Source organism: Myripristis murdjan, chromosome 21 (assembly GCF_902150065.1).
Source record: "Myripristis murdjan chromosome 21, fMyrMur1.1, whole genome shotgun sequence".
Classification (NCBI taxonomy): Eukaryota; Metazoa; Chordata; class Actinopteri; order Holocentriformes; family Holocentridae; genus Myripristis; species Myripristis murdjan.
This window is the reverse complement of record NC_044000.1, coordinates 16,788,780-16,801,034: the sequence shown is the minus strand read 5'-3', so window position 1 is coordinate 16,801,034 and position 12,255 is coordinate 16,788,780. Positions and strand designations below refer to the sequence as shown.

The following is a 12,255-nucleotide window of genomic DNA, read 5'->3' as shown; positions in this document are numbered from 1 at the left end:
AAAAGAAGAAAGAAAGAAAAGAAAGGAAAAAAAAGAAACCAGAGAGAAAATCAGACATAGGTAGCTACATCAATCTCACCAAGATAATTTCCTGTACATTAAATGTACTTTACCAGGCAGTTCCACTCATATAAGATACCTAAGACGTCTAGAAAAGTCTACTTAAGCTCCTGTCAAATTAAGTTTCATTATGTTGATGGTTTCATTAGCACAAACATCAATTATGTGAAATGGCATTAAAGCAGGTAACTCATAGCTGATCACTGCTGATCCTCTCTCTGTTCATCTTCTTCATTTTCATCCTCCTATTCTGGAACCATATTTTCACCTGTCTCTCGGTTAAACTGAGTATGCGGGCAACTTCGTAGCGTCGGTCTCTTGTCAAATACATGTTGTAGAGGAACTCCTTTTCTAGCTCTAAAGTCTGATATTTTGTGTACGGGCATCGCTTCTTTCTCGTTGAACGTGCATGAATCCAGTTTGCTGCAGGGTTGTCTGCAAAAAGGGGAAGATACAAACATGTAAAATAAAAACAAATATGTGAATGGAGGAGTATTTGCTTACTTAAGTCTTTGCTACTCCTTGCAGAACGCTAGGCCTGGAAAAAGTGCTCCCAGACCCAAATATGAATGTGGTTGTGCATTATGTGCATTATAATTTTTCTGAACCTCTGAGTTTGTTGTATGAGGAATTTTACTTCCTATGCTATAGGCTAGGTCAGCGGTTCCCAAAGCGGGGTCCGGTGACCTCCAGAGGTCCTTGAGGAGCTTTTAGGGGGTCGTCAGCAAAATGAGGAATAATGTAATTTCAATATTCTTTAATTTGACGAAGTCACAGTGAGATAAAGCAGGAAGGTGACTGTATAGTCAAACTACTTTGATATAGATTTTTCGGTATAGCCAATGATACCTCCTCACTAAACAATCCTGTAACATTTAGGGCTAGGCTATATCAAACAACAAATCAAAACCAATTAAATATTTCTGGGCAAAGTCCTGTAAAAGGGCGTTTACCTGTATCTATGTCGGGGTATCATTACATGAAAAAGTTTGGGAATCCCTGCAATAACCCATAGGGCGGGTTTTTTCCCCCCTTCCCGAGCCGTGGTATAGTACGAGACACTTTTATAGGTTAGTAAAACCTCCAGTTTTACACACCCAGCTCATACAGTTCTTAGGGTTGTAAATCAGGGCTGGGTATTTCGTTTACTTACTTGGGTCAAGTTGTTGTTGTTTCTCTTCTTTAGGCTCGCTGTGGTTCGAAAGATCACTTCCAATGTGCTCTTTAGCCGCTTTTTCTGCACACTCGGATACTCCACACGCAAAATCACCGGCGACCGGTCGAGCCTCCGCTTCCAGCGTGTCACACTCGGTACTTTTCGGTGGTAAAACCTCGGGCTTTGTCCCATACTGGCGACTGCTGGAGTGAAAGCCGGAAAAAGAAACGTGGTTGGAAATAGGGTCCATCCAGGAGCGGACGCCTACATATCTGCCGTCCGAGGCAGAGAGATGGGACTGGTGGTGGTGGTGGTGGTGGTGCACGTAAGGATGATAAATCCCTTGCGGGTGAACCGAGGACCAAGACGACGGGAAAACGGCGGACTTGGGTGCGAAATTGCAAGAGGAGAAATCTGCGTTGTCCCCAGCACCTGATGGCCTTGGGGTCACCGTGTGTGGAGCCTGAATAAAGCGAGCACCGTACACATCCTCTGGCTCCTGCCCCATTATAGAGTCCACATAGCAGTTACTGAGAGTGCCACTGGTAGACATTTTTTGATCTCTTCCTACTCATATAATAAGGGTTACACTGTTACGGGAAGCTTCCCTCTATGAACAATCATAGTATTTTTGCTGGCCTGCATCTACAGGGATTGGTTACATGGATCACGTGGTCATATTTACCAATACAGCGAGTAAATCAGTCCTGCCCTTGCTCATTTTCCCGAGGTTTACTTTAGAGTTTCAGTTCAGAATTAACAAAAAAGCCCCACCAGTTGTGTCTGCAGAGAGAAAACAGTCGTCCTAATGAATTTGAAGGCGTTGTTTACGCATTAACAAACGCGTGTGGCTGCGGGACGATGCCGGACTGCCTCACACAGGATTAGTCTATGCACATTTTCCTCCCACATAACCAATAGCCTATCATCATGGATGTCCTGTATGTTGATGTTTGAGAAAACTCTTATAATATCGTCATGATACCCCCAATGCTAGTAAAATGGTTTATAGACTACGGAGTCCTCGTAAAATAAATGTAATAACATGTTGTAAAATAACAGACGCCATTTCCGTTCACACTGCGGTGTGTCCATTGTTTTAATATCTATGCAGTGAAGAGGCATATTTTCTGGATAGGTCTCTTTTTTAGGAAAAAACAAAAAAAAACTAACCAGGAAATAGCAGTGGAGAAATTATTGTATTCATTCAAAGGACAGCAATAATGGCTTTATGTATCAATAAATGTTTTATGAGGTGCGTGTGATTATACATGCCGTGAATTAAAAAAAGAAAAAGAAACCTCGGAGAAACAACCTCCATGTGCAGGCCTTCACTGCTGTCTGCATGGTGGAACTTAAAATTTAAAATTAATATATTTTATTTTTGGTTAAAAACAAAACAAAACAAAACAAAAAAACAAACAAACAAAAAACACAAAAAAAAAAACACTTTTTGCGTGCCATGAAGCAGTGTGCATTTTGTGACCTTTAATTAAGATAAACTGTGTGTGTGTGTGTGTGTGTGTGTGTGTGTGTGTGTGTGTGTGTGTGTGTGTGTGTGTGTGAAATAGATATCGGCCAAACGAGCAGACTGGAGATGACCAGCGATTATGTTTTACCATTTAATATAGAATAACATATAACGATGAAAGGAAATATATTGAACTAAGAGTCAAAACGCAATACGACAATGCACCAGGCCTACGTTGTGCGTACGTTGCGCGTACAGGAAAAGCTAATTCTGGGAGGGAAAATTTTCAACATACGTATAAGCACACACAGTCATATACAAACTAAAGGTTTGTTGGCAGGCCGCAAAAAATAAAAGCAACATCATGTGAATTTGATGAGGCTGCTCTCTTATTCTTTCTGTTACTCTTTCTTTTGTAGCCTTGGACTGTGCAAAAAACAGCAAAAATCTAAATCAACAACAACAGTTAGATAATACGAAAACATTGCCTATAGTAAGACTGAAGGTGGATGGTGGAAGAGAATGGCATTTTTGTCCTCATCGTATTCATTGGCTATTATCTATCATTTCTTCATTTTGGACATATTTTGCGTCAAAAAATACTACGCTACAACATTCAAAGATATTCAAGATCAGAGCCTAATAACACAGTTATAACACCAAACACAGTTCACATAATCGTATAGCTGAAAGGTTCACTAAATCGCAAGCAATTCGCACCCAACAATACATGAAAAATAAGGCAGCCTAGGTTTATCATCCTCAAATGAAGACAAGCCAATAGCTGTAAACATACAGAAGAATAATGTGATTTTTTATAAAGGAAGACTGGAGAAAGGACCATTATTATTTTTTGCAACACCATTCCCTTCTTCCACTCAAGTGCAAAATTGGAGCAACTCTCCAATCTCGTTTGCGCCTCTTAATAACCTTCTTTAAAGTAAGAATACCAAGTTAAATAACGCTCACATCCTCTGCTCGTATGGATCTATAGCATTTGAAAACGTGTTGTGTGCTGGTACCTTATAAGTGTAAACTCGAGATATAAATGCGTGAACACATACAAAAAAACAATATAGTTTAACAATTTCTTTATTGTACTGATACATGCTACAAACATGCAATAGATTCACAGATAAACATCGTTCGCTGCCACTTAAAGGCCCATAGAAACATGTTCACTGTTGGAGCGGCTGGCTTGCGCTCGTTGTAGAACAAATTTTGCACTATATGACACAGAATGTGCTTTGATGTCTGAAATGAAATAATAAATTCTTTCCAAATCGGTCGCTCTTGCGACATCTTTTTTTCCAGATACAATAAAACAGCAATGTCTACTGGCAGAGGGAAAATATCTACTACTCCAATAATTTAAGACCTAAGTGTTACCCTGTGATAAAATAAAGCAAAATACACAATGCCACACAAAGGAATAAAAATGGCATACAGTCACAGTTTCGTTGAAATTGAAGATAAACGTCCAATGCCACTACAGCATCAAACTGGATAGGGGATGAAAAACAAAACAAAACACTAATACATGCAAGCTCACGAAAAGGTGAGATTTGAGGTCAGTTCCCGGATGCGGTTTTCCCTGCTCATTTTCTTCAGTTTCATCCTGCGGTTTTGAAACCAGATCTTGACCTGCCTGTCAGTGAGGTTGACGCTCCTGCTGATCTCTAGGCGGCGCTCTCGGGTCAGATACATATTGAACAGAAACTCCTTCTCCAACTCCAAGGTCTGGTGCTTTGTGTAAGGACACCTTTTCTTTCTCCCACTTTTTGCAGTTAACCAGTTGCTTGTTGGCGTGTCAGTCTTGCAGTCTGTATGGATTCAAAGCAGATACATTTTCAGAGTGCAGTGTGCATTAGCTTGAACACATGTAACCTGATGGTATGGATATCACCTTTGGGAAATAACACACAATAGACTGCAAAATGCTTTCCCAAAAATAAATGCTATTCAGGAGATGGCACTGTAGGGGTTAGATGCAATCAATAGGAAAATACATTTGAAATTAGGTCCCGGTAAGCAAACCGCTCTCTTTATAAAGTAAATATATAGTTGTCCAATATTTAGGAAACCTCTGGCTTAAAATAATACGAGCTTTAAATTTAGCATAAAATATAGTGATGGCTGTCATACTGTACAACGTTCCCAAACTTGTTACCTGCAGACTAAACTATGTAACACGGTAGCCAGCATGTACAAAGGGCAGCTTAAAATGAACTATAAATGTTTGGGGGATATAGCTGCAATTTGCCTTCTGGCAACAATATGAGCGAAAACACAGTATAATAATGCGAATTGCTTATATTTAACTTTTTGGTGCTGAAAATGGTGAAATATCGCGTCTACATATTAAGCAAAAAACAGATGTATTCAGTTGAAGAAATGTACATTAGAATAAAAAATACTAAGGAAAAAGACACCTAATATCTGTTGCGATGTAAAAATCGTTGTCTATTGCCTATTACTGCAACCTGAGAAAGGCTCTCATTAAACATTACGACTTTAGGGTTGTTTGTGTTTTATACTGGTTTTATGATGCTGGAGCCTTCGCATTACGCGCCACACGATAAAAACCTTTTATTGTAGGCAACCCACCTTTCCCTTCCTTCTGTAGCAACTCAGGGCTGGAGACAGAGGCTTCGATGGAGCAATTTTTCTCCTCCGAGCTTGACTTGGGATCTGGACTTTCTACGGGGACGGGTGTCCTTGAGGTCTCGGGGTTTTGCGGGACATCTTCAGCTTTCTTTTCCACCTCTGCAAAATTAGAAGATGAGGACGACTGCGATTTGGGAGTGACCCGGTTGAGCTGCATCAGTGTGGGGTTTGGGCTCGGCGTCTCATGGCAGTAGTTTTCCTGATGCTTCCCACTCGCATAAGTTTGGCTCAGTCTGAAATAGCCCGGAACTGGGATCTCTGGGCCATCGACTGGACAAGATTCAGAAATAATGTTAGGATATGCGGGGACATCTGACGAGCTGACTTTTTGAACTCTCTTATCGGAGTACATGCAGCAGTTACTCTCTTCCTTTATGCTCTGTGAAAATGTACAATTTGACATCTGGCTGGGCGGCTCTATTCTGCAAGGTCTATTCGGATCAGTCCAGTTATCTATTTGAGGTATGTACGAGTGGACATTCATGCCCATATTTTGGTGGTTGACCTCCCCTCTTTTGCCGAAAGACGGCAGGAGTCCACAGGTTTGCATTCCGTAAGTTCCCATTTCTGAGCCAGACGGCATGTACATGTTGCTGTTGGAGTAAAAGCTGTCCGTCCTGCAAGCACCAATTAAAGAGTCCACTAGAAATGTGTTTGTCGCAGGAGAGCTACTGGGAAAGGACATTTTTGGGGTTAAGTTCTATAGAGGAGAGAGATGTCCTTTGTAAGCTGACATATCTAGGAAAAACAATCTCCGTGTAAGTCAGGATGCCTCCCGACCACATGACAAGCCCACCAATGAGATTTGAAAATGGCCTTGAGACGCAGCCTCCTCTCTGCACACACAGACGCACTGACTCACCGCTCGGATGCAGACGTGGTCAACAGCGACACCTACAACACGGACTTGAAATTGGTGTAGAGACTCATAAAGGGGCATCGGGAGCACAGAAATGCTATACTTAGAGATGCACAAAATTAAATCAAATCCAAATTACATCCAGCAGGTCCGAAAATAGTTCACATTGAACTGCACCCTTCACAGACGGCCCATTCAACAGCTGAAATGCGCCCGCGCAACGCCTCTGATGGGACGTATGTATGTGTGTGCGTGCGTGCGCGCGTGCATTTGTGCAGCCTACTTGGCGCATAAGCGACAACTGCACCCCATTTAAAAGGAGGTAACCAGCATAACTGAATTAAAAGTCTTGTTTTGGATGACGATAGGAGGCACCTAAGTACCTCCATGGTTATATGAATTGCATTTGCAAATATGATATGAATAGGCCTACTCTCCCCGGTATATATGAATGATAAAAAAAAAAAAAAAAAAAAAAAAAAAAATACTGAAGGTAAAAATTAAATATATTGGCTGCACTTTTAATTATGTTGCTTCAATGTCTCTATTTTTACAGTTTGAATCAGAACAAAACTTTCAGTCGATGTACGAAGAGCTTTCAGACTTCCTGAAAGGCAACAATCAAATAAGGCAACTTTAGAAGGTTAAAATGTGGGTCACCATTTCACTAAATGAACAGGCTATGTCATTTATAATGCCAACTTTGTGTATACTAAAAATGAAGAATCTTGAAATATGTTTGTGTGTTGTTGATTAAATTCACCCTCAGACAGATAGAAAATCGTCCTTTATTATTTGGGGAAAAAAATAAGTATAGGGTGTCTTCATTTGCATGTTGTGGTCACTGCTGCATTCCAGGCAAGATGTTCAAATGTGAAGTTCAAAATAAAGTCCTCTGAGTGGGGATTATTTTACTCGGAGTTCCATTGTGTTTGCCAGCAAGTTAGGAAAATATGTGCTAGGGAAACACTTCGTCTGCCTGCTAAATCCAGGAACAAAAACACTTTGTGCCTCAAGATATCAAAAGATAGAAAATCAGAGGCCTGGCCAAAAAGGACTGCAATGGCAGAGCTGCACTATCCTCCAGGTTTTTACAAGCAGGAAAACAAACAAACAAAGAACACAGAAAACGAAGTTCAAAATAATTACAGCTCTGGTATTTAGCCACTGATTTTAAAATAAACACGCACAATTCGTTTCAGATGACCTGTATACGTACAAGGAGAATTAGCCTCTATGTCTGCACGCCTCTCGAGGCAAATATTCAAATTGGTTGTACGTAAACATTTGTAGGTATAGCTTGTACATGTCCTCTCATGAACGCCTGATTTACAAAGACTGAAATATAGTACATTAACATGCTCATGACAGTAGTAGCTGTGTAACGCTGCCAATTATTCAACATTTTAATTATTTAAATGCAGAAAAATATTTAACATTTAACTTAACGAATTTTACTGCACGAATAATTGCTAAGAAGGTATTCTGCATATTTTGTACAGCCTGTAATGCATGGAATTGTCAACACGATACTTGATATATACATTATTCATGAGATGCAAGCCAACCACACACACACGAAAATAAAATAAAATAAAATAAAATAAAATAAAATAACTCACACAGTTCAACAAGTCTTCAGGCAGATTATGAGATGTTCTGGGAATGGCTGATATGTTGCAAAATAAAATAGTCTAACACTATGAAAACAAACTGGTTGGATAGTTAAAGACTATCATTAACTATTGTCCGGTTCAACTCTTGAGAAAGCGGCAATTTGGTAATAATAATAATAATAATAATAATAATAATAATAATAATAATAATAGTACACTGCCCACTGAAAGCAAACTGAAAATGCCATGGGAGGGAAAATAATTGAAAAGACGTGTGGTACAATTAAAATGAAAGAAATGCAAAGCAAACCTTCGTCTCATATGTTGAGAGGGACAGATCCCAGCGGCCTGTAAACCCGTGGGGCCTACAGGTAGGAGCCAGGTCGCTTTCTGCTCTATAACCAAAATGTTCCCATGTATCGGCTCATGAGGGACCTTACAACAAGAAAAAGGATTGAACTGAGGTTGTGTAATTTCCCAAATTATGTCGAAACCAGTACGACCTTCAAACTTAATTATATCTGCCACAAGACATCACATAAGACAGCCAATATATCAGTTCAGCTGTGAACCATTAACGCTGAAAACATATTCATGTTCAAATTGGTTGTTTCCTGTGTTTATGTATGCAGATGAAATAAATCGCCCTGCACTTTTCTGAATCAGGCAGTAATACAGCCAATGTAGGCTGCAGAGGTCTACGTTGGCAGCAGTGAAATATGAGATATATACTACTGCAGGAAACTCATGGTGCCACACTCGTTTACTGTTTAGAGGTTTGATGCAAAACCACAGACATGATTCTTTCTTTCTTTCTTTCTTTCTTTCTTTTCACATTTCAAAAACTTTCCACTTGAGAAATTTGAGAATTTGGGCCATGGTAATGATGATAGCAATAACAAAATAAAGCCTGTGCTGTAGCCTACGGCTTATTCCTACACCCAGTGACTGATTTTCAAAGCAAGGACACAAATTGGCTGAACTGTTTTACCCTGCTGAAAGTTACAAGTCTGCCCTCATGTGGATAGAATGAGAAGAAAAGTGGAATTGCATATCACTGTGATAATTTCTCCACAGGCCTGGTATACAGGCCCAAGCCAATAAAGACAGCACAATTAAACGGCGTCTTAATGAAATCCCAGTGTTTTTTTATTATTATTAATTAAAAAAATACTGGTTTTCATTTGATTCGTGAACCATCACGAATCAAATTAAAACTATTATGCTCCCTCCAGTGCACACCGAAACCCGGTGTGTACAGTGTGTACTTGTTACTGCATATTTCCAAGGTGAAAATAATCATCCAGAGTCCTCACATGAATTATAAATAAAGCTGTTTGGAATCAATGCATGTGATCCGTCTTTTTTATTGATGCAACACTTGGTTACAAAAATAAGAGTGACAGACATATAGGCTAAAGATATAGACTCGGCACAGATTTCATTTTTGTAGAGCATCTTTGACGTTTCTTTTCCCAGCTGTAGAGCTAGATAGCAATGGAAACTCTTCACCTGTATGAATTCATCAGGAGTCACGCTGTTTCAAAGCCATTTAAGAAACATTTGTCCTTGCAGAGTGAGGGCGTCTAAGTTAAGGGCGCACACTGCAGCAGATCTATTTAAAAAAAAGAAGAAGAAGAAGAAGAAGAAGAAGAAGAAGAAGAAGAAGAAGAAGAAGAAAATCTGCTTATTCAATTAGACGAGACGTGATGAGCCTGGCTTGGAGGCCTTAATGAAAATATATCTCCCACTGTTTCCCACCTGACACTGGCAGCCTTACAAGTGCTCCAAGATGTCAAATCGAGCTAAATGTGGATGGAATGTGTTGAAATGCGTACATTTCTCCAAAACATTTGTAGCTTAAGAGTCAAAGTGCTCTCAGACAGGAAAAGGAATCAGTCCTCCTGTAGTCTGGGGGTTGGGACACCAAAGCTCCAATAGCCCCTTATTTAGACATTTACAGCTACTTTTATTATACTGTCTAGACGGTTCAAGGTTTAGTAAACAATCCAGTGTTAGAAAGCAAAGGAAATAACAGGACCATATAGGCCAATGCGCCAAACTTCACTGTTGAATCCTCCCACAGTTTCCAACAATGTCAGTATTCCGTGAACAGGTAACAATAGTGGCCTAGGCTTTGACAGTTCATGTGAGCTTTAGGTTTTGTGTTGAAAATGATACATCTGTCGCACTTAACTTTACACCACAATGTACATCACATGCGTCTTTTTGAATGCACATACACAAGGAAGCCTACTTTTATAAATAATTTCATAGCATAGCTTACATTGTGCCGAAATAGGCTATGTATTGTTGATTAAGCGAAAAGGTATGAACACAAATAAATAAAGGCATATTCGTATACTGTTCACAAAAATATAGCGTTGTTTACGCAAACGCCATCTTTGTGAATATGTGTTTCAGCGAGATTAAATGGACAGGATTTTTAAAAAAATGGTGATGGGTCCAGTCTTTAAAAAATAAAATAAAATAAATGAATGTAGCTCCAATTTTACTTGCACATCTTATGTGTCTATCTGTTATCCATCATGTCAGATATCAGAATAAGGGATTCCCAGTAAAATACTGTAGGCGGTCGCGGTTGAGCTTTTTCTCTTTCATTCTTCTATTTTGAAACCAAATCTTCACCTGCCGATCAGACAGATTTAACATCCTGGAGAGCTGAAGTCGCTTCTCTTTGTTAATATAAACATTGAAGAAAAACTCTCGTTCAAGTTCTCGGATCTGGTATTTGGAATAGGGGCACCTCTTCTTTCTGGACCTTGTGGTTGAACCTGTAGATGAAAAAAATATATAAATGAATAGGCAACGTTTTCGTGACTTCTTGCAAGGAATAGCATATAGGCGATAACTGTTGCTGTGGTTACCAATACACTGGTACAGTTAACAGGTTGACTAATCTAATTCAACACAAAGGCTTTCTCCCTCTCTCTCGCCCACACACACACACACACACACACACACACACACACACACTCATGAAAAAAAAAAAAAACAATGAAATGAACTTTTACACTGTACTGATTTTATGAACATAATAAGACTTTAAGGTATGCTATCACATGCTCTCTTCTCTCAGTGTTGGCATAGCCGCATAGCAGGCACTATAACATAGCCTATACAAGTATCTCTAATAAAACCTTATTTAATTCTCGTCAATTCTCTGCATCAATGCTAGAGTAGCTCAAGAGAGCGGTCCCTACCAATCAATTCCCGTGATAAAACAACCTATCAATAGGATTAAGATGCCAGGAAAGCAACAACTTTGGATTACTTAAACTGTTTCCCATTGTAAATACCTTTACAACCATAAAGTAAATCTTATTGGGATATAAAAGCCTTTGCATGCTTATAAAGAGGCACATAAACCTAGACGGACGTGGTAGTGGTCACAGTGCAATGCATCTACGCCATTGTCTATAATGATAGCTTATACCTTACACACCTTATACTCAGTATTGTTGGGGGAAAATACCTACTCTGTTGGTTACTCTTGTCGCCGCAGTTGGAAGATGAGTCCTCGTCGACGCTCTCAGTTGGGTCTGGTTTGGACTCTTCTGGTTTGGTGGCAGTCTGATTGTTATTTGCAGCATCTCCTGGGACAGCGTTGTCTGTCTTTTGTTTGGGGAGCTCAGGGTTGGGCTTCTCCGAGTTAAGAGTCTCAAAAAACTGGTCGAAGCCCTGAGGAAGAACTCCATTCCGGCCAACACTGGTGAAGAAATTGCATGGCGAACTCGTTCCTCCGTGGTGGCCGTACAAGGACTCGTTTTTGAAAATCACATCTGCCCTGCTGCTGGAGGACTGGATTAGGTCCCGGTGCATTAGCTCGTCCGCTGAGTAGTACGACGCGTAATTGCCCCTGTAGTGCCATTTGCTGGGGTGATCCAGTCCATAATCCCTGAAAGCGACTTCTCGAACAGGTTGGACTTGGGCTATGTTGGAAGAATAGGGGAAATTGATCTGACAAGAAGTAGTCTGCGGTAAAAAGGAGGAGACTGATGTAAAATCAGGCGTCGAAACGTAATAAGTACAACTCGGTAAATACATATTTGACGCACAGTTGCTGCGATCATCGTATTCCGTCATATCTCTCTCCTTTCCTCCTTTGCAATAGAGGAAAGGAATTGGCAGCTAGACTGTTAAACTTTGTCCATCTATTGCACCATAGGCGTGTGGAAAGACCCCGCCAGGGAGAAAAAATCGGAAACGTAGGCAGACCTGCAATTCATCTTGATCGATTCTTGAGGTAATTGTGTCATGTGATCCGGCAAAGAAATTACCATACATCAATATCAGTCATTAAAAACTGTCCAGAGAAACTCATGTGGGCGCATGCAAGAGACTTCATTGGTTCTCCGGCTGCAGAGGCAACTCCTCTCTCGTCTTCTTGCCCTATAGCTCACGG

At 40.2% G+C, this 12,255-nt stretch overlaps 3 protein-coding genes across 3 annotated transcripts; all 3 read right to left on the bottom strand.

Moving 5' to 3' along the window:
• Window positions 1-250: 250 nt before the first annotated feature.
• hoxd9a (homeobox D9a) lies at window positions 251-1,791 on the bottom strand. Its single transcript, XM_030080898.1, is given in 3 exon segments — window positions 251-495; window positions 1,214-1,772; window positions 1,774-1,791. Coding segments are annotated over 3 exon segments (822 nt in total).
• A 2,444-nt stretch (window positions 1,792-4,235) lies between these two features.
• On the bottom strand, window positions 4,236-6,054 carry hoxd10a (homeobox D10a). The gene is made up of 2 exons (XM_030080750.1): window positions 5,295-6,054; window positions 4,236-4,510 (listed from the first exon to the last, which is right to left on the bottom strand). Exons 1-2 carry the CDS (start codon window positions 6,037-6,039, stop codon window positions 4,236-4,238), a joined length of 1,020 nt encoding a protein of 339 aa, XP_029936610.1. The 5' UTR covers window positions 6,040-6,054.
• A 4,334-nt stretch (window positions 6,055-10,388) lies between these two features.
• On the bottom strand, window positions 10,389-11,942 carry hoxd11a (homeobox D11a). Its single transcript, XM_030080751.1, has 2 exons — window positions 11,303-11,942; window positions 10,389-10,624 (listed from the first exon to the last, which is right to left on the bottom strand). Exons 1-2 carry the CDS (start codon window positions 11,934-11,936, stop codon window positions 10,389-10,391), a joined length of 870 nt encoding a protein of 289 aa, XP_029936611.1. The 5' UTR covers window positions 11,937-11,942.
• Between the last annotated feature and the right edge of the window lie 313 nt (window positions 11,943-12,255).